The sequence below is a fragment of the Nerophis lumbriciformis genome, linkage group LG37 (genome assembly GCF_033978685.3).
Source record: "Nerophis lumbriciformis linkage group LG37, RoL_Nlum_v2.1, whole genome shotgun sequence".
Classification (NCBI taxonomy): Eukaryota; Metazoa; Chordata; class Actinopteri; order Syngnathiformes; family Syngnathidae; genus Nerophis; species Nerophis lumbriciformis.
Window position 1 is genome coordinate 3,926,137 of NC_084584.2, and position 23,630 is coordinate 3,949,766.

Here is a 23,630-nt window from a genome sequence, read left to right on the forward strand (position 1 = left end):
ATATTTATTAAATTTTGTTGGTTAAGAATTTGGACAAATCATAAACATACGCAATGTAGAAATAAAGGTTTTTCCATTCGCAGTAATTCAGAGTAAAAAATACCGTTATTTTAGGGTAAACATTGACAGTAATTGACTGTAAAAATGACTATATTTTACAGAAAATAAAAACTGGGAGTTCAGTGGCCAGAATTTTACCGTAAAATGACCAGTGGTACTGTTTTTACATTTCCAGTTATTTGTAGTAATTTTACGATAAAATTCCGATTTTACAGTAAAAACTGGCAGCTGAGTCGCCAGAATTTAAACGTAAAAAACCCCAGTGGAATTTACAGTAATTCATAGTAAAAAACTATCGTCACTTTACGATAAAATTCTGACTACTGCCCTACCAGTGTTTTTACTGTAAAATCTCGATTTTTATACAAGTTGGCATATTTTTCAGATTTCCGTTTATAGTGTTAAAAAAAAGTCAGATTTTACAGTTAAAACTTTTTTAGAGTGTGATAATAATCATAAGGTATCATCTGCAAACATGAATCTTTGATATACTTTAGAGATAGATGATAGGTGTCCCAAAATGGAACCCCAGAAATTAAGTTAGCTCTGTTAGAATTTGGATTATGAATAGAAATGTAATGTTGTCTTTTCATAAAGATACATATGTAGCCATTTTAGAGCATTTTCAGTGCCATATTTATTACATTTTGTTGGTTAAGAATTTGGACAAATCCACCGTCATTTTACAGTAAACATTGACAGTAATTCACTGTAAAAATGACTATATATTACAGAAAATAAAAACTGGGAGTTCAGTGGGCAGAATCTTACCGTAAAATTAACATTGGTACTGTTTTTACATTTCCAGTTATTCGTAGTAATTTTTACGATAAAATTCCGATTTTACAGTAAAAACTGGCAGCTAAGTCGCCAGAATTTAAACGTAAAAAAAAGTTTTTAAATTTACAGTAATTCGTAGTAAAAACTATCGTCACTTTACGCTAAAATTCTGACTACTGACCTACCGGTGTTTTTACTGTAAAAGTTGGCATATTTTTCAGATTTTCGTTTATAGTGTTAAAAAAAAAGTCAGATTTTACAGTTAAAACTTTTTTAGAGTGTGATAATAATCATAAGGTATCATCTGCAAACGTGAATCTTTGATATACTTTAGAGATAGATGATAGGTGTCCCAAAATGGAACCCCAGAAATTAAGTTAGCTCTGTTGGAATTTGGATTATGAATAGAAATGTAATGTTGTCTTTTCATAAAGATACATATGTAGCCATTTTAGAGCATTTTCAGTGCCATATTTATTAAATTTTGTTGGTTAAGAATTTGGACAAATCATAAACATACGCAATGTAAAAATAAAAGTGGTACAGTTTTTCCATTCGCAGTAATTCAGAGTAAAAAAAACCACTGTATTTTTACGGTAAACATTGACATCAATTCACTGTAAAAATGACTATATATTTTACAGAAAATAAAAACGGGGAGTTCAGTGGCTAGAAATTTTCCGTAAAATTAACATTGGTACTGTTTTTACATTTCCAGTTATTCGTAGTAATTTTACGATAAAATTCCGATTTTACAGTAAAAACTGGCAGCTAAGTCGCCAGAATTTAAATGTAAAAAAAAGTTTTTAAATTTACAGTAATTCGTAGTAAAAACGATCGTCACTTTACGCTAAAATTCTGACTACTGACCTACCAGTGTTTTTACTGTAAAAGTTGGCATATTTTTCAGATTTTCGTTTATAGTGTTAAAAAAAAGTTAGACTTTACAGTTAAAACTTTTTTAGAGTGTGATAATAATCATAAGGTATCATCTGCAAACATGAATCTTTGATATACTTTAGAGATAGATGATAGGTGTCCCAAAATGGAACCCCAGAAATTAAGTTAGCTTTGTTAGAATTTGGATTATGAATAGAAATGTAATGTTGTCTTTTCATAAAGATACATATGTATCCATTTTAGAGCATTTTCAGTGCCATATTTATTCAATTTTGTTGGTTAAGAATTTGGACAAATCATAAACATACGCAATGTAGACATAAAAGTGGTACAGTTTTTCCATTCGCAGTAATTCAGAGTAAAAAACACCGTAATTTTACGGTAAACATTGACTTTAATTCACTGTAAAAATGACTATTTATTTTACAGAAAATAAAAACGGGGAGTTCAGTAGCCAGAATTTTACCGTAAAATTAACATTGGTACTGTTTTTACATTTCCAGTTATTCGTAGTAATTTTACGATAAAATTCCGATTTTACAGTAAAAACTGGCAGCTAAGTCGCCAGAATTTAAACGTAAAAAAAACCAACTGTGGAATTGTTTTTAAATTTACAGTAATTCGTAGTAAAAACTATCGTCACTTTACGATAAAATTCTGACTACTGAGCTACCAGTGTTTTTACTGTAAAATCTCGATTTTTATACAAGTTGGCATATTTTTCAGATTTTCGTTTATAGTGTTAAAAAAAAGTCAGACTTTACAGTTAAAACTTTTTTAGAGTGTGATAATAATCATAAGGTATCATCTGCAAACATGAATCTTTGATATACTTTAGAGATAGATGATAGGTGTCCCAAAATGGAACCGCAGAAATTAAGTTAGCTCTGTTAGAATTTGGATTATGAATAGAAATGTAATGTTGTCTTTTCATAAAGATACATATGTAGCCATTTTAGAGCATTTTCAGTGCCATATTTATTCAATTTTGTTGGTTAAGAATTTGGACAAATCATAAACATATGCAATGTAGAAATAAAAGTGGTACAGTTTTTCCATTCGCAGTAATTCAGAGTAAAAAACACCGTAATTTTACGGTAAACATTGACAGTAATTCACTGTAAAAATGACTATATTTTACAGAAAATAAAAACTGGGAGTTCAGTGGGCAGAATTTTACCGTAAAATTAACATTGGTACTGTTTTTACATTTCCAGTTATTCGTAGTAATTTTTACGATAAAATTCCGATTTTACAGTAAAAACTGGCAGCTCAGTCGCCAGAATTTAAACGTAAAAAAAAACCAGTGGAATTTACAGTAATTCATAGTAAAAACTATCGTCACTTTACGCTAAAATTCTGACTACTGACCTACCGGTGTTTTTACTGTAAAAATTGGCATATTTTTCAGATTTCTGTTTATAGTGTTAAAAAAAAATTCCGATTTTACAGTAAAAACTGGCAGCTCAGTCGCCAGAATTTAAACGTTAAAAAAAACACAGTGGAATTTACAGTAATTCATAGTAAAAACGATCGTCACTTTACGCTAAAATTCTGACTACTGACCTACCGGTGTTTTTACTGTAAAAATTGGCATATTTTTCAGATTTTACAGTTAAAACTTTTTTAGAATGTGATAATAATCATAAGGTATCATCTGCAAACATGAATCTTTGATATACTTTAGAGATAGATGATAGGTGTCCCAAAATGGAACCGCAGAAATTAAGTTAGCTCTGTTAGAATTTGGATAATTTTTACGATAAAATTCCGATTTTACAGTAAAAACTGGCAGCTAAGTTGCCAGAATTTAAATGTAAAAAAAAGTTTTTAAATTTACAGTAATTCGTAGTAAAAACTATCGTCACTTTACGCTAAAATTCTGACTACTGAGCTACCAGTGTTTTTACTGTAAAAATTGGCATATTTTTCAGATTTTCGTTTATAGTGTTAAAAAAAAGTCAGATTTTACAGTTAAAACTTTTTTAGAGTGTGATAATAATCATAAGGTATCATCTGCAAACATGAATCTTTGATATACTTTAGAGATAGATGATAGGTGTCCCAAAATGGAACCCCAGAAATTAAGTTAGCTCTGTTAGAATTTGGATTATGAATAGAAATGTAATGTTGTCTTTCCATAAAGATACATATGTAGCCATTTTAGAGCATTTTCAGTGCCATATTTATTCAATTTTGTTGGTTAAGAATTTGGACAAATCATAAACATATGCAATGTAGAAATAAAAGTTTTTCCATTCGCGGTAATTCAGAGTAAAAAAACACCGTAATTTTACGGTAAACATTGACAGTAATTCACTGTAAAAATGACTATTTTACAGAAAATAAAAACTGGGAGTTCAGTGGGCAGAATCTTACCGTAAAATTAACATTGGTACTGTTTTTACATTTCCAGTTATTCGTAGTAATTTTTACGATAAAATTCCGATTTTACAGTAAAAACTGGCAGCTAAGTCGCCAGAATTTAAACGTAAAAAAAAGTTTTTAAATTTACAGTAATTCGTAGTAAAAACTATCGTCACTTTACGCTAAAATTCTGACTACTGACCTACCGGTGTTTTTACTGTAAAAGTTGGCATATTTTTCAGATTTTCGTTTATAGTGTTAAAAAAAAAGTCAGATTTTACAGTTAAAACTTTTTTAGAGTGTGATAATAATCATAAGGTATCATCTGCAAACGTGAATCTTTGATATACTTTAGAGATAGATGATAGGTGTCCCAAAATGGAACCCCAGAAATTAAGTTAGCTCTGTTGGAATTTGGATTATGAATAGAAATGTAATGTTGTCTTTTCATAAAGATACATATGTAGCCATTTTAGAGCATTTTCAGTGCCATATTTATTAAATTTTGTTGGTTAAGAATTTGGACAAATCATAAACATACGCAATGTAAAAATAAAAGTGGTACAGTTTTTCCATTCGCAGTAATTCAGAGTAAAAAAAACCACTGTATTTTTACGGTAAACATTGACATCAATTCACTGTAAAAATGACTATATATTTTACAGAAAATAAAAACGGGGAGTTCAGTGGCTAGAAATTTTCCGTAAAATTAACATTGGTACTGTTTTTACATTTCCAGTTATTCGTAGTAATTTTACGATAAAATTCCGATTTTACAGTAAAAACTGGCAGCTAAGTCGCCAGAATTTAAATGTAAAAAAAAGTTTTTAAATTTACAGTAATTCGTAGTAAAAACGATCGTCACTTTACGCTAAAATTCTGACTACTGACCTACCAGTGTTTTTACTGTAAAAGTTGGCATATTTTTCAGATTTTCGTTTATAGTGTTAAAAAAAAGTTAGACTTTACAGTTAAAACTTTTTTAGAGTGTGATAATAATCATAAGGTATCATCTGCAAACATGAATCTTTGATATACTTTAGAGATAGATGATAGGTGTCCCAAAATGGAACCCCAGAAATTAAGTTAGCTTTGTTAGAATTTGGATTATGAATAGAAATGTAATGTTGTCTTTTCATAAAGATACATATGTATCCATTTTAGAGCATTTTCAGTGCCATATTTATTCAATTTTGTTGGTTAAGAATTTGGACAAATCATAAACATACGCAATGTAGACATAAAAGTGGTACAGTTTTTCCATTCGCAGTAATTCAGAGTAAAAAACACCGTAATTTTACGGTAAACATTGACTTTAATTCACTGTAAAAATGACTATTTATTTTACAGAAAATAAAAACGGGGAGTTCAGTAGCCAGAATTTTACCGTAAAATTAACATTGGTACTGTTTTTACATTTCCAGTTATTCGTAGTAATTTTACGATAAAATTCCGATTTTACAGTAAAAACTGGCAGCTAAGTCGCCAGAATTTAAACGTAAAAAAAACCAACTGTGGAATTGTTTTTAAATTTACAGTAATTCGTAGTAAAAACTATCGTCACTTTACGATAAAATTCTGACTACTGAGCTACCAGTGTTTTTACTGTAAAATCTCGATTTTTATACAAGTTGGCATATTTTTCAGATTTTCGTTTATAGTGTTAAAAAAAAGTCAGACTTTACAGTTAAAACTTTTTTAGAGTGTGATAATAATCATAAGGTATCATCTGCAAACATGAATCTTTGATATACTTTAGAGATAGATGATAGGTGTCCCAAAATGGAACCGCAGAAATTAAGTTAGCTCTGTTAGAATTTGGATTATGAATAGAAATGTAATGTTGTCTTTTCATAAAGATACATATGTAGCCATTTTAGAGCATTTTCAGTGCCATATTTATTCAATTTTGTTGGTTAAGAATTTGGACAAATCATAAACATATGCAATGTAGAAATAAAAGTGGTACAGTTTTTCCATTCGCAGTAATTCAGAGTAAAAAACACCGTAATTTTACGGTAAACATTGACAGTAATTCACTGTAAAAATGACTATATTTTACAGAAAATAAAAACTGGGAGTTCAGTGGGCAGAATTTTACCGTAAAATTAACATTGGTACTGTTTTTACATTTCCAGTTATTCGTAGTAATTTTTACGATAAAATTCCGATTTTACAGTAAAAACTGGCAGCTCAGTCGCCAGAATTTAAACGTAAAAAAAAACCAGTGGAATTTACAGTAATTCATAGTAAAAACTATCGTCACTTTACGCTAAAATTCTGACTACTGACCTACCGGTGTTTTTACTGTAAAAATTGGCATATTTTTCAGATTTCTGTTTATAGTGTTAAAAAAAAATTCCGATTTTACAGTAAAAACTGGCAGCTCAGTCGCCAGAATTTAAACGTTAAAAAAAACACAGTGGAATTTACAGTAATTCATAGTAAAAACGATCGTCACTTTACGCTAAAATTCTGACTACTGACCTACCGGTGTTTTTACTGTAAAAATTGGCATATTTTTCAGATTTTACAGTTAAAACTTTTTTAGAATGTGATAATAATCATAAGGTATCATCTGCAAACATGAATCTTTGATATACTTTAGAGATAGATGATAGGTGTCCCAAAATGGAACCGCAGAAATTAAGTTAGCTCTGTTAGAATTTGGATAATTTTTACGATAAAATTCCGATTTTACAGTAAAAACTGGCAGCTAAGTTGCCAGAATTTAAATGTAAAAAAAAGTTTTTAAATTTACAGTAATTCGTAGTAAAAACTATCGTCACTTTACGCTAAAATTCTGACTACTGAGCTACCAGTGTTTTTACTGTAAAAATTGGCATATTTTTCAGATTTTCGTTTATAGTGTTAAAAAAAAGTCAGATTTTACAGTTAAAACTTTTTTAGAGTGTGATAATAATCATAAGGTATCATCTGCAAACATGAATCTTTGATATACTTTAGAGATAGATGATAGGTGTCCCAAAATGGAACCCCAGAAATTAAGTTAGCTCTGTTAGAATTTGGATTATGAATAGAAATGTAATGTTGTCTTTCCATAAAGATACATATGTAGCCATTTTAGAGCATTTTCAGTGCCATATTTATTCAATTTTGTTGGTTAAGAATTTGGACAAATCATAAACATATGCAATGTAGAAATAAAAGTTTTTCCATTCGCGGTAATTCAGAGTAAAAAAACACCGTAATTTTACGGTAAACATTGACAGTAATTCACTGTAAAAATGACTATTTTACAGAAAATAAAAACGGGGAGTTCAGTGGCCAGAATATTACCGAAAAATAACATTGGTACTGTTTTTACATTTCCAGTTATTCGTAGTAATTTTACGATAAAATTCCGATTTTACAGTAAAAACTGGCAGCTAAGTTGCCAGAATTTAAATGTAAAAAAAAGTTTTTAAATTTACAGTAATTCGTAGTAAAAATGATCGTCACTTTACGCTAAAATTCTGACTACTGAGCTACCAGTGTTTTTACTGTAAAAGTTGGCATATTTTTCAGATTTTCGTTTATAGTGTTAAAAAAAAGTCAGACTTTACAGTTAAAACTTTTTTAGAGTGTGATAATAATCATAAGGTATCATCTGCAAACATGAATCTTTGATATACTTTCGAGATAGATGATAGGTGTCCCAAAATGGAACCCCAGAAATTAAGTTAGCTCTGTTAGAATTTGGATTATGAATAAAAATGTAATGTTGTCTTTTCATAAAGATACATATGTAGCCATTTTAGAGCATTTTCAGTGCCATATTTATTCAATTATGTTGGTTAAGAATTTGGACAAATCATAAACATACGCAATGTAGAAATAAAAGTTTTTCCATTCGCAGTAATTCAGAGTAAAAAATACCGTTATTTTAGGGTAAACATTGACAGTAATTGACTGTAAAAATGACTATATTTTACAGAAAATAAAAACTGGGAGTTCAGTGGCCAGAATTTTACCGTAAAATGACCAGTGGTACTGTTTTTACATTTCCAGTTATTTGTAGTAATTTTACGATAAAATTCCGATTTTACAGTAAAAACTGGCAGCTGAGTCGCCAGAATTTAAACGTAAAAAACCCCAGTGGAATTTACAGTAATTCATAGTAAAAAACTATCGTCACTTTACGATAAAATTCTGACTACTGCCCTACCAGTGTTTTTACTGTAAAATCTCGATTTTTATACAAGTTGGCATATTTTTCAGATTTCCGTTTATAGTGTTAAAAAAAAAGTCAGATTTTACAGTTAAAACTTTTTTAGAGTGTGATAATAATCATAAGGTATCATCTGCAAACATGAATCTTTGATATACTTTCGAGATAGATGATAGGTGTCCCAAAATGGAACCGCAGAAATTAAGTTAGCTCTGTTAGAATTTGGATTATGAATAGAAATGTAATGTTGTCTTTTCATAAAGATACATATGTAGCCATTTTAGAGCATTTTCAGTGCCATATTTATTACATTTTGTTGGTTAAGAATTTGGACAAATCATAAACATATGCAATGTAGAAATAAAAGTGGTACAGTTTTTCCATTCGCAGTAATTCAGAGTAAAAAACACCGTAATTTTACAGTAAACATTGACATTAATTCACTGTAAAAATGACTATATTTTACAGAAAATAAAAACTGGGAGTTCAGTGGGCAGAATTTTACCGTAAAATTAACATTGGTACTGTTTTTACATTTCCAGTTATTCGTAGTAATTTTTACGATAAAATTCCGATTTTACAGTAAAAACTGGCAGCTAAGTCGCCAGAATTTAAACGTAAAAAAACCCCCAGTGGAATTTACAGTAATTCATAGTAAAAACTATCGTCACTTTACGATAAAAGTCTGACTACTGACCTACCGGTGTTTTTACTGTAAAAATTGGCATATTTTTCAGATTTCCGTTTATAGTGTTAAAAAAAAATTCTGATTTTACAGTAAAAACTGGCAGCTCAGTCGCCAGAATTTAAACGTTAAAAAAAACACAGTGGAATTTACAGTAATTCATAGTAAAAACTATCGTCACTTTACGATAAAATTCTGACTACTGACCTACCGGTGTTTTTACTGTAAAAATTGGCATATTTTTCAGATTTCCGTTTATAGTGTTAAAAAAAAAAGTCAGATTTTACAGTTAAAACTTTTTTAGAATGTGATAATAATCATAAGGTATCATCTGCAAACATGAATCTTTGATATACTTTCGAGATAGATGATAGGTGTCCCAAAATGGAACCGCAGAAATTAAGTTAGCTCTGTTAGAATTTGGATTATGAATAGAAATGTAATGTTGTCTTTCCATAAAGATACATATGTAGCCATTTTAGAGCATTTTCAGTGCCATATTTATTAAATTTTGTTGGTTAAGAATTTGGACAAATCATAAACATATGCAATGTAGAAATAAAAGTTTTTCCATTCGCAGTAATTCAGAGTAAAAAAAAACACTGTATTTTTACGGTAAACATTGACATTAATTCACTGTAAAAATGACTATATATTTTACAGAAAATAAAAACGGGGAGTTCAGTGGCCAGAAATTTTACCGTAAAATTAACAGTGGTACTGTTTTTACATTTCCAGTTATTCGTAGTAATTTTACGATAAAATTCCGATTTTACAGTAAAAACTGGCAGCTAAGTCGCCAGAATTCAAATGTAAAAAAAAGTTTTTAAATTTACAGTAATTCGTAGTAAAAACGATCGTCACTTTACGCTAAAATTCTGACTACTGACCTACCGGTGTTTTTACTGTAAAAATTGGCATATTTTTCAGATTTCCGTTTATAGTGTTAAAAAAAAAGGTCAGATTTTACAGTTAAAACTTTTTTAGAATGTGATAATAATCATAAGGTATCATCTGCAAACATGAATCTTTGATATACTTTAGAGATAGATGATAGGTGTCCCAAAATGGAACCCCAGAAATTAAGTTAGCTCTGTTAGAATTTGGATTATGAATAGAAATGTAATGTTGTCTTTTCATAAAGATACATATGTAGCCATTTTAGAGCATTTTCAGTGCCATATTTAGTACATTTTGTTGGTTAAGAATTTGGACAAATCATAAACATACGCAATGTAGAAATAAAAGTGGTACAGTTTTTCCATTCGCAGTAATTCAGAGTAAAAAACACCTTAATTTTACGGTAAACATTGACAGTAATTCACTGTAAAAATGACAATATATATTACGAGAAATAAAAACTGTGAGTTCAGTGGCCAGAATTTTACCGTAAAATTAACATTGGTACTGTTTTTACATTTCCAGTTATTCGTAGTAATTTTTACGATAAAATTCCGATTTTACAGTAAAAACTGGCAGCTAAGTCGCCAGAATTTAAACGTAAAAAAAAACCAAGTGGAATTTACAGTAATTCATAGTAAAAACTATCGTCACTTTACGCTAAAATTCTGACTACTGACCTACCGGTGTTTTTACTGTAAAAATTGGCATATTTTTCAGATTTCCGTTTATAGTGTTAAAAAAAAAATCCGATTTTACAGTAAAAACTGGCAGCTCAGTCGCCAGAATTTAAACGTAAAAAAAAACACAGTGGAATTTACAGTAATTCATAGTAAAAACTATCGTCACTTTACGATAAAATTCTGACTACTGACCTACCGGTGTTTTTACTGTAAAAATTGGCATATTTTTCAGATTTCCGTTTATAGTGTTAAAAAAAAATTCCGATTTTACAGTAAAAACTGGCAGCTCAGTCGCCAGAATTTAAACGTTAAAAAAAACACAGTGGAATTTACAGTAATTCATAGTAAAAACTATCGTCACTTTACGATAAAATTCTGACTACTGACCTACCGGTGTTTTTACTGTAAAAGTTGGCATATTTTTCAGATTTCCGTTTATAGTGTTAAAAAAAAAGTCTGATTTTACAGTTAAAACTTTTTTAGAATGTGATAATAATCATAAGGTATCATCTGCAAACATGAATCTTTGATATACTTTAGAGATAGATGATAGGTGTCCCAAAATGGAACCGCAGAAATTAAGTTAGCTCTGTTAGAATTTGGATTATGAATAGAAATGTAATGTTGTCTTTTCATAAAGATACATATGTAGCCATTTTAGAGCATTTTCAGTGCCATATTTATTACATTTTGTTGGTTAAGAATTTGGACAAATCATAAACATATGCAATGTGGAAATAAAAGTGGTACAGTTTTTCCATTCGCAGTAATTCAGAGTAAAAAAACACCGTAATTTTACGGTAAACATTGACAGTAATTGACTGTAAAAATGACTATATTTTACAGAAAATAAAAACTGGGAGTTCAGTGGCCAGAAATTTTACCGTAAAATTAACATTGGTACTGTTTTCACATTTCCAGTTATTCGTAGTAATTTTTACGATAAAATTCCGATTTTACAGTAAAAACTGGCAGCTAAGTCGCCAGAATTTAAATGTAAAAAAAAGTTTTTAAATTTACAGTAATTCGTAGTAAAAACTATCGTCACTTTACGCTAAAATTCTGACTACTGACCTACCGGTGTTTTTACTGTAAAAGTTGGCATATTTTTCAGATTTTCGTTTATAGTGTTAAGAAAAAAATCCGATTTTACAGTAAAAACTGGCAGCTAAGTCGCCAGAATTTAAACGTTAAAAAAAACACAGTGGAATTTACAGTAATTCATAGTAAAAACTATCGTCACTTTACGCTAAAATTCTGACTACTGACCTACCGGTGTTTTTACTGTAAAAATTGGCATATTTTTCAGATTTTCGTTTATAGTGTTAAAAAAAAAGTCAGATTTTACAGTTAAAACTTTTTCAGAATGTGATAATAATCATAAGGTATCATCTGCAAACATGAATCTTTGATATACTTTAGAGATAGATGATAGGTGTCCCAAAATGGAACCTCAGAAATTAAGTTATCTCTGTTAGAATTTGGATTATGAATAGAAATGTAATGTTGTCTTTCCATAAAGATACATATGTAGCCATTTTAGAGCATTTTCAGTGCCATATGTATTCAATTTTGTTAGATAAGAATTTGGACAAATCATAAACATATGCAATGTAGAAATAAAAGTTTTTCCATTCGCAGTAATTCAAAGTAAAAACACAGTAATTTTACGGTAAACATTGACATTAATTCACTGTAAAAATGACTATATATTTTACAGAAAATAAAAACTGGGAGTTCAGTGGCCAGAATTTTACCGTAAAATTAACAGTGGTACTGTTTTTACATTTCCAGTTATTCGTAGTAATTTTACGATAAAATTCCGATTTTACAGTAAAAACTGGCAGCTAAGTCGCCAGAATTTAAATGTAAAAAAAAGTTTTTAAATTTACAGTAATTCGTAGTAAAAACTATCGTCACTTTACGATAAAATTCTGACTACTGACCTACCGGTGTTTTTACTGTAAAAATTGGCATATTTTTCAGATTTCCGTTTATAGTGTTAAAAAAAAATTCCGATTTTACAGTTAAAACTGGCAGCTAAGTCGCCAGAATTTAAATGTAAAAAAAAGTTTTTAAATTTACAGTAATTCGTAGTAAAAACTATCGTCACTTTACGATAAAATTCTGACTACTGACCTACCGGTGTTTTTACTGTAAAAATTGGCATATTTTTCAGATTTCCGTTTATAGTGTTAAAAAAAAAGGTCAGATTTTACAGTTAAAACTTTTTTAGAATGTGATAATAATCATAAGGTATCATCTGCAAACATGAATCTTTGATATACTTTAGAGATAGATGATAGGTGTCCCAAAATGGAACCCCAGAAATTAAGTTAGCTCTGTTAGAATTTGGATTATGAATAGAAATGTAATGTTGTCTTTTCATAAAGATACATATGTAGCCATTTTAGAGCATTTTCAGTGCCATATTTATTCAATTTTGTTGGTTAAGAATTTGGACAAATCATACACTTACGCAATGTAGAAGTAAAAATAAAAGTTTTTCCATTCGCAGTAATTCAGAGTAAAAAACACCGTAATTTTACAGTAAACATTGACATTAATTCACTGTAAAAATGACTATATATTTTTCGGGAAATAAAAACTGTGAGTTCAGTGGCCAGAATTTTACCGTAAAATGAACATTGGTACTGTTTTTACATTTCCAGTTATTCGTAGTAATTTTACGATAACATTCCGATTTCACAGTAAAAACTGGCAGCTAAGTCGCCAGAATTTAAATGTAAAAAAAAGTTTTTAAATTTACAGTAATTCGTAGTAAAAACGATCGTCACTTTACGCTAAAATTCTGACTACTGACCTACCGGTGTTTTTACTGTAAAAATTGGCATATTTTTCAGATTTTCGTTTATAGTGTTAAAAAAAATTCCGATTTTACAGTAAAAACTGGCAGCTAAGTCGCCAGAATTCAAACGTTAAAAAAAACACAGTGGAATTTACAGTAATTCATAGTAAAAACTATCGTCACTTTACGATAAAATTCTGACTACTGACCTACCGGTGTTTTTACTGTAAAAATTGGCATATTTTTCAGATTTCCGTTTATAGTGTTAAAAAAAAATTCAGATTTTACAGTTAAAACTTTTTTAGAGTGTGATAATAATCATAAGGTATCATCTGCAAACATGAATCTTTGATATACTTTAGAGATAGATGATAGGTGTCCCAAAATGGAACCCCAGAAATTAAGTTAGCTCTGTTAGAATTTGGATTATGAATAGAAATGTAATGTTGTCTTTTCATAAAGATACATATGTAGCCATTTTAGAGCATTTTCAGTGCCATATTTATTCAATTATGTTGGTTAAGAATTTGGACAAATCATAAACATATGCAATGTAGAAATATAAGTTTTTCCATTCGCAGTAATTCAGAGTAAAAAAACACACTGTATTTTTACGGTAAACATTGACATTAATTCACTGTAAAAATGACTATATATTTTACAGAAAATAAAAACTGGGAGTTCAGTGGCCAGAATTTTACCGTAAAATGAACATTGGTACTGTTTTTACATTTCCAGTTATTCGTAGTAATTTTTACGATAAAATTCCGATTTTACAGTAAAAACTGGCAGCTCAGTCGCCAGAATTTAAACGTTAAAAAAAACCCAGTGGAATTTACAGTAATTCATAGTAAAAACTATCGTCACTTTACGATAAAATTCTGACTACTGACCTACCGGTGTTTTTACTGTAAAAATTGGCATATTTTTCAGATTTCCGTTTATAGTGTTAAAAAAAAATTCCGATTTTACAGTAAAAACTGGCAGCTCAGTCGCCAGAATTTAAACGTTAAAAAAAACACAATGGAATTTACAGTAATTCATAGTAAAAACTATCGTCACTTTATGATAAAATTCTGACTACTGACCTACCGGTGTTTTTACTGTAAAAATTGGCATATTGTTCAGATTTTCGTTTATAGTGTTAAAAAAAAATTCCGATTTTACAGTAAAAACTGGCAGCTCAGTCGCCAGAATTTAAACGTTAAAAAAAACACAGTGGAATTTACAGTAATTCATAGTAAAAACTATCGTCACTTTACGATAAAATTCTGACTACTGACCTACCGGTGTTTTTACTGTAAAAGTTGGCATATTTTTCAGATTTTCGTTTATAGTGTTAAAAAAAAATTCCGATTTTACAGTAAAAACTGGCAGCTCAGTCGCCAGAATTTAAACGTTAAAAAAAACACAGTGGAATTTACAGTAATTCATAGTAAAAACTATCGTCACTTTACGATAAAATTCTGACTACTGAGCTACCAGTGTTTTTACTGTAAAATCTCGATTTTTATACAAGTTGGCATATTTTTCAGATTTTCGTTTATAGTGTTAAAAAAAAAATTCCGATTTTACAGTTAAAACTGGCAGCTAAGTCGCCAGAATTTAAATGTAAAAAAAAGTTTTTAAATTTACAGTAATTCGTAGTAAAAACGATCGTCACTTTACGCTAAAATTCTGACTACTGACCTACCGGTGTTTTTACTGTAAAAATTGGCATATTTTTCAGATTTCCGTTTATAGTGTTAAAAAAAAAGTCAGATTTTACAGTTAAAACTTTTTTAGAATGTGATAATAATCATAAGGTATCATCTGCAAACATGAATCTTTGATATACTTTAGAGATAGATGATAGGTGTCCCAAAATGGAACCCCAGAAATTAAGTTAGAATTTGGATTGGAAAATTCCGCTGGCATTTTGAAGCGTAAAAATCTAGCGACATGTTGCTCAGCAGACGTCGGCGTGCCTGCCGGCGGCCACCTTGCCCCGGCGGCGGCCGGCGAGCAGCTTCTTGAGCGACTCCTTGATCTCCTGCGTCTGCAGCGTGTAGATGATGGGGTTGAAGGCGGGCGGGAAGACGGAGGTCAGCGACAGGTTGATGATCCTGGCGTGGGGGTGGATGTTCTCCATGAGCGTGAAGGTGACGAGCAGCGGCACGAAGTAGATGGCCACCAGCGACAGGTGCGCCACGCAGGTCTTGAAGGCCTTCAGGCGCTCCGGCGCGGCGGCCACCTTGGCCAGGGCGCAGCCGATGGAGACGTAGCTGAGCAGGATGCAGGCCAGCGGCATCCAGAAGATCACCACGGGGTAGACGCAGCTGACCACGTAGCTGGGGAAGTGGCTGTTGCACGCCAGCCGGTAGATCTGGCCGTGGTCGCAGAAGTAGCTGTTGATGACCAGCGAGCGGCAGAAGGAGAGCCGCGTCAGCAGGCCCACCGACACCAGCACCAGCACCACCGCCAGCAGCCAGGAGGCGGCGATGAGCGACAGCATGAGGCGGTGGGTCATGCGCACCTGGTAGTGCAGCGGGAAGATGATGGCCAGCAGGCGGTCGTAGGCCAGCGCCAGCAGGTTGAAGGACTGCATGCACAGCGAGGTGTAGCAGAAGAAGAGGAACGCCAGGCACTCGCCGTACGCGATGCGCTTGTGGCCCAGCAGGAAGATGTCCAGCAGCTTGGGCACCAGCGCCGAGCTGCCCAGCAGGTCCACCAGGGCCAGGTTGAAGACCGCCACGTACTTGGGCGTCCGCAGCCCGCGGTCCAGGCAGATGACGGCCATGACGGCGCCGTTGCCCAGCAGCGAGAGCAGGTAGAGCAGGAAGAGGAAGATGTAGTACAGCTGGATGTGGCGGACGCCCGACAGCCCGCTGATGACGAAGTAGTCGGGGCGCACCAGCGACACGTTCTCGTTGGCGGCGGGATTGAACAAGCTCATGTCCCCCGGCTTCTGTGGCCCCGCCGACCAATAAGAGGCCTCCCTGTGACCGCTCCTTCTTGGCCACGCCCACTCGGGGGCGACAAACAACATGTTGGCTCCCGGGGCGCGTCACCATGGCGACCGCTGGCACAACCACAAACATGACCTCTCACCCCTCCAGCAGGCCTCAAAACCAATAGTGTTCTTGTTCCAACATAAATAATTAAGCCCCAACAGTCAAAATATATATATATATATTTAAATGTATTAATTAATTCAAAACCAATAGTGTTCTTGTTCCAACATAAATAATTAAGCCCCAACAGTCAAAATATATATATATATATTTAAATGTATTAATTAATTCAAAACCAATAGTGTTCTTGTTCCAACATAAATAATTAGGCCCCAACAGTCAAAATATATATATATATATATTTAAATATATTAATTAATTCAAAACCAATAGTGTTCTTGTTCCAACATACATAATTATGCCCCAACAGTCAAAATATATATATACATTTAAATGTATTAATTAATTCAAAACCAATAGTGTTCTTGTTCCAACATAAATAATTAAGCCCCAACAGTCAAAATATATATATATATATATTTAAATGTATTAATTAATTCAAAACCAATAGTGTTCTTGTTCCAACATAAATAATTAAGCCCCAACAGTCAAAATATATATATATATTTAAACGTATTAATTAATTCAAAACCAATAGTGTTCTTGTTCCAACATAAATAATTAAGCCCCAACAGTCAAAATATATATATATATATTTAAATGTATTAATTAATTCAAAACCAATAGTGTTCTTGTTCCAACATAAATAATTAAGCCCCAACAGTCAAAATATATATATATATATATTTAAATGTATTAATTAATTCAAAACCAATAGTGTTCTTGTTCCAACATAAATAATTAAGCCCCAACAGTCAAAATATATATATATATATTTAAATGTATTAATTAATTCAAAACCAATAGTGTTCTTGTTCCAACATAAATAATTAAGCCCCAACAGTCAAAATATATATATATATTTAAATGTATTAATTAATTCAAAACCAATAGTGTTCTTGTTCCAACATAAATAATTAAGCCCCAACAGTCAACATATATATATATATTTAAATGTAATAATTAATTCAAAACCAATAGTGTTCTTGTTCCAACATAAATAATTAAGCCCCAACAGTCAAAATATATATATATATATTTAAATGTATTAATTAATTCAAAACCAATAGTGTTCTTGTTCCAACATAAATAATTAAGCCCCAACAGTCAAAATATATATATATATTTAAATGTATTAATTAATTCAAAACCAATAGTGTTCTTGTTCCAACATAAATAATTAAGCCCCAACAGTCAAAATATATATATATATATTTAAATGTATTAATTAATTCAAAACCAATAGTGTTCTTGTTCCAACATAAATAATTAAGCCCCAACAGTCAAAATATATATATATATATATTTAAATGTATTAATTAATTCAAAACCAATAGTGTTCTTGTTCCAACATAAATAATTAAGCCCCAACAGTCAAAATATATATATATATATATTTAAATGTATTAATTAATTCAAAACCAATAGTGTTCTTGTTCCAACATAAATAATTAAGCCCCAACAGTCAAAATATATATATATATATATTTAAATGTATTAATTAATTCAAAACCAATAGTGTTCTTGTTCCAACATAAATAATTAAGCCCCAACAGTCAAAATATATATATATATATATTTAAATGTATTAATTAATTCAAAACCAATAGTGTTCTTGTTCCAACATAAATAATTAAGCCCCAACAGTCAAAATATATATATATATTTAAATGTATTAATTAATTCAAAACCAATAGTGTTCTTGTTCCAACATAAATAATTAAGCCCCAACAGTCAACATATATATATATATTTAAATGTAATAATTAATTCAAAACCAATAGTGTTCTTGTTCCAACATAAATAATTAAGCCCCAACAGTCAAAATATATATATATATTTAAATGTATTAATCAATTCAAAACCAATAGTGTTCTTGTTCCAACATAAATAATTAAGCCCCAACAGTCAAAATATATATATATATTTAAATGTATTAATTAATTCAAAACCAATAGTGTTCTTGTTCCAACATAAATAATTAAGCCCGAACAGTCAAAATATATATATATATATATATATATATTTAAATGTATTAATTAATTCAAAACCAATAGTGTTCTTGTTCCAACATAAATAATTAAGCCCCAACAGTCAAAATATATATATATATTTAAATGTATTAATTAATTCAAAACCAATAGTGTTCTTGTTCCGACATAAATAATTAAGCCCCAACAGTCAAAATATATATATATATATTTAAATGTATTAATTAATTCAAAACCAATAGTGTTCTTGTTCCAACATAAATAATTAAGCCCCAACAGTCAAAATATATATATATATTTAAATGTATTAATTAATTCAAAACCAATAGTGTTCTTGTTCCAACATAAATAATTAAGCCCCAACAGTCAAAAAAAATATATATATATATTTAAATGTATTAATTAATTCAAAACCAATAGTGTTCTTGTTCCAACATAAATAATTAAGCCCCAACAGTCAAAATATATATATACATTTAAATGTATTAATTAATTCAAAACCAATAGTGTTCTTGTTCCAACATAAATAATTGAGCCCCAACAGTCAAAATATATATATATATTTAAATGTATTAATTAATTCAAAACCAATAGTGTTCTTGTTCCAACATAAATAATTAAGCCCCAACAGTCAAAATATATATATACATTTAAATGTATTAATTAATTCAAAACCAATAGTGTTCTTGTTCCAACATAAATAATTAAGCCCCAACAGTCAAAATGTATATATATATTTAAATGTATTAATTAATTCAAAACCAATAGTGTTCTTGTTCCAACATAAATAATTAAGCCCCAACAGTCAAAATATATATATATATATTTAAATGTATGAATTAATTCAAAACCAATAGTGTTCTTGTTGCAACATAAATAATTAAGCCCCAACAGTCAAAATATATATATACATTTAAATGTATTAATTAATTCAAAACCAATAGTGTTCTTGTTCCAACATAAATAATTAAGCCCCAACAGTCAAAATATATATATATATATTTAAATGTATTAATTAATTCAAAACCAATAGTGTTCTTGTTCCAACATAAATAATTAAGCCCCAACAGTCAAAATATATATATATATTTAAATGTATTAATTAATTCAAAACCAATAGTGTTCTTGTTCCAACATAAATAATTAAGCCCCAACAGTCAAAATATATATATATATATTTAAATGTATTCATTAATTCAAAACCAATAGTGTTCTTGTTCCAACATAAATAATTAAGCCCCAACAGTCAAAATATATATATATATATATTTAAATGTATTAATTAATTCAAAACCAATAGTGTTCTTGTTCCAACATAAATAATTAAGCCCCAACAGTCAAAATATATATATATATTTAAATGTATTAATTAATTCAAAACCAATAGTGTTCTTGTTCCAACATAAATAATTAAGCCCCAACAGTCAAAATATATATATATATTTAAATGTATTAATTAATTCAAAACCAATAGTATTCTTGTTTTAACACCGTGACTTACTGAACAGCATTCATTCAAAACCAATAGTGTTCTTGTTTTTTAACATAAATAATTAAGCCCCAACTGGCAAAATATATATATATATATTTTTTAAATGTATTAATTCATTCAAAACCAACAGTGTTCTTGTTTTTTACACCGTGACTTACTGAACAGCATTCATTCAAAACCAATAGTGTTCTTGTTCCAACATAAATAATTAAGCCCCAACAGTCAAAATATATATATTTGTAAATGTATTAATTAATTCAAAACCAATAGTGTTCTTGTTTTTTACACCGTGACTTACTGACCAGCATTCATTCAAAACCAATAGTGTTCTTTCGCCAACAAAAAAATTAAGCCCCAACAGTCAAAATATATATTTTTTTAAATGTATTAATTATTAGAAAATCACTAGTGTTCTTGTTTTGACACTAACTATCCATTATTGTAGTAGTGGAGTAATCTATTGATTATTGTAGTAGTGGAGTAATCTATTGATTGTTGTAGTAGTGGAGTAATCTATTGATTATTGTAGTAGTGGAGTAATCTATTGATTGTTGTAGTAGTTGAGTAATCTATTGATTATTGTAGTAGTGGAGTAATCTATTGATTGTTGTAGTAGTTGAGTAATCTATTGATTATTATAGTAGTTGAGTAATCTATTGATTATTGTAGTAGTTGAGTAATCTATTGATTATTGTAGTAGTGGAGTAATGTATTGATTAGCTTGTTTGATTCATGGGATAAAACACTTTATAGCCTCAATTCATATTTCAGTGAAAATATTTGACATAAACTAATACTTTTGTACTTACCTTCATTACCTTCTATTTACCTTGTTTTACCTTGTTTTATCTATTATATTCCTTTTTTTTAAACCTTTATATTTGTTTACCTTGTTTTACCTTCTGTATTCCTTTTTTTTAACCTTCATTTAAATTATTTGACCTTGTATTTACCGTCTTCTATCTTATATATTCCTTTTTTTTAACCTTTATATTTATTTGTTTACCTTGTTTTACCTTCTGTATTCCTTTTTTTTAACCTTTATTTACATTATTTTACCTTTTATTTACCTTCTTTGGCCGTCTTTTATCTTGTTTTATCTTTTTTTACCTTTATTTAACTTTTATCTTTTATTTAACTTATTTTCCAGTACCTCTTATTTACATTATTTTACCTTTTTTAGCCTCTGTTTACCTTTTATTTACCCTTTGTATACCTTCTTTAACCCTCTCCCTTCTTTTACCTTTTTTACTCTCTATTTACGTACATTTTTTAACCCTCTCCCTTCTTTTAGCTTTTATTTACCCTCTATTTACTTTCTTTTACCCTCTACCTTATTTTACCTTTTATTTACATGTTACCCTCCACCCTCTTTTTACCTTCTATTTATCTTCTTTTACCTTTTATTTACCGTATATTTACCTTTTTTAACCGTCTCCCTTCTTTTACCTTTTACTTACCCTCTATTTACCTGCTATAACCCTCTACCTTATTTTACATTTTATTTACCTTCTTTTTCCCTCTATTTATCTTCTTTTACCTTTCATTTACCCTCTTTTTACCTTCTATTTATCTTCTTTTACCTTTTATTTACTGTATGTTTACCTTTTTACCATCTATTTACCTTCTTTTACCCTCGACCCTCTTTTACCTTTTAGTTAACCTCTATTTACCTTCTTTTACATTCTACCTTTTTTTAAATCTTTTTTTACCCAATACCTTCTTTAACCCTCTACTATTTACCTGTTTTTATTTACCTTCTTTTAAATTCTGCCTTCATTTACCTTTCTTACCCCAATTTACCTTCTTTTACCCTCTAGTATTTACCTTTTTTAAATGTACCTTCTTTTACCCTCTGTTAACCTTATTTTATCTTCTATTTACTTTATTTTCCACCTTTCACCTTTAATTCACTTTATTCACGTTATTTGACCTTCTATTGACCTTTTACCATTTTTACCTTCTATTTATCTTGTTTTACCTTCCTTTTGCGGTCCGGATGTTATAAAGTCGTATTAGTTACACTTGAACGATTCATCGTAGCACAATAATATCAATGGAAGCTCCATTGATCAATTAATCAACTTTTTAATATCGTAGTAGTAGTGGTAGTAGTAGTAGTAGTAGTAGTAGAAATAGTAGTAGTAGGAGTAGTAGGATTAGGAGTAGTAGTAGAAGTAGGATTAGGAGTAGTAGTAGTAGTAGTAGTAGTAGTAGTAGTAGTAGTAGAAGTAGTAGTAGGAGTAGTAGTAGTAGTAGTAGTAGTAGTAGTAGTAGGAGGAGTAGAAGTAGTAGTAGTAGGAGTAGTAGGATTAGGAGTAGTAGTAGAAGTAGGATTAGGAGTAGTAGTAGTAGTAGTAGTAGTAGTAGTAGTAGAAGTAGTAGTAGTAGTAGGAGTAGTAGTAGTAGTAGTAGTAGTAGTAGTAGAAGTAGTAGTAGTAGTAGGAGTAGTAGTAGTAGTAGTAGTAGTAGTAGTAGTAGTAGGAGGAGTAGAAGTAGTAGTAGTAGGAGTAGTAGGATTAGGAGTAGGAGTAGTAGTAGAAGTAGTAGTTTACCATTGGGAGGCTGCCCACTAATTCTATTAGATATTAGACATTCCCAGGAGGAACAACATGATATTAGACATGCCCAGGAGGAGGAACAACATGATATTACAACATAAACATTAGTATTTAACATGAATATTGAACATAAACATTAGTATTTAACATGAATATTGAACATAAACATTAGTATTTAACATGAATATTGAACATAAACATTAGTATTTAACATGAATATTGAACTTAAACATTAGTATTTAACATGAACATTGAACATAAACATTAGTATTTAACTTAAACATTAGTATTGAACATGAATATTGAACATAAACATTAGTATTTACATGAAAACATTAGTATTGAACATGAATATTGAACATAAACATTAGTATTGAACATGAATATTGAACATAAACATTAGTATTGAACATGAATATTGAACATAAACATGAATATTGAACATAAACATTAGTATTTACATTAAAAACATTAGTATTGAACATGAATATTGAACATAAACATTAGTATTTACATGAAAACATTAGTATTGAACATGAATATTGAACATAAACATTAGTATTGAACATGAATATTGAACATAAACATTAGTATTTAACATGAATATTGAACATAAACATTAGTATTTAACATGAATATTGAACATAAACATTAGTATTTAACATGAATATTGAACATAAACATTAGTATTTAACATGAATATTGAACATAAACATTAGTATTTAACATGAATATTGAACTTAAACATTAGTATTTAACATGAACATTGAACATAAACATTAGTATTTAACTTAAACATTAGTATTGAACATGAATATTGAACATAAACATTAGTATTTACATGAAAACATTAGTATTGAACATGAATATTGAACATAAACATTAGTATTGAACATGAATATTGAACATAAACATTAGTATTGAACATGAATATTGAACATAAACATGAATATTGAACATAAACATTAGTATTTACATTAAAAACATTAGTATTGAACATGAATATTGAACATAAACATTAGTATTTACATGAAAACATTAGTATTGAACATGAATATTGAACATAAACATTAGTATTGAACATGAATATTGAACATAAACATTAGTATTGAACATGA

General features: G+C 29.8%; 2 protein-coding genes across 4 annotated transcripts in view; one reads left to right on the top strand and one right to left on the bottom strand.

Moving 5' to 3' along the window:
* Positions 1–23,630, top strand: part of coa4 (cytochrome c oxidase assembly factor 4 homolog) — a 57,712-nt gene that overhangs the window by 27,304 nt on the left and 6,778 nt on the right. The window lies entirely within an intron of this gene.
* Positions 15,278–16,290, bottom strand: LOC133577477 (olfactory receptor 1f45-like). Its single transcript, XM_061931347.2, has one exon. The coding sequence runs from the start codon at positions 16,288–16,290 to the stop codon at positions 15,304–15,306; it is 987 nt and encodes a 328-aa protein (XP_061787331.1). The 3' UTR covers positions 15,278–15,303.

Coding starts and splice junctions, on each gene's coding strand:
- LOC133577477 (XM_061931347.2), bottom strand. CDS start 16,290: ATGAGCTTGTTCAATCCCGCCGCCAACGAGAACGTGTCGCTGGTGCGC.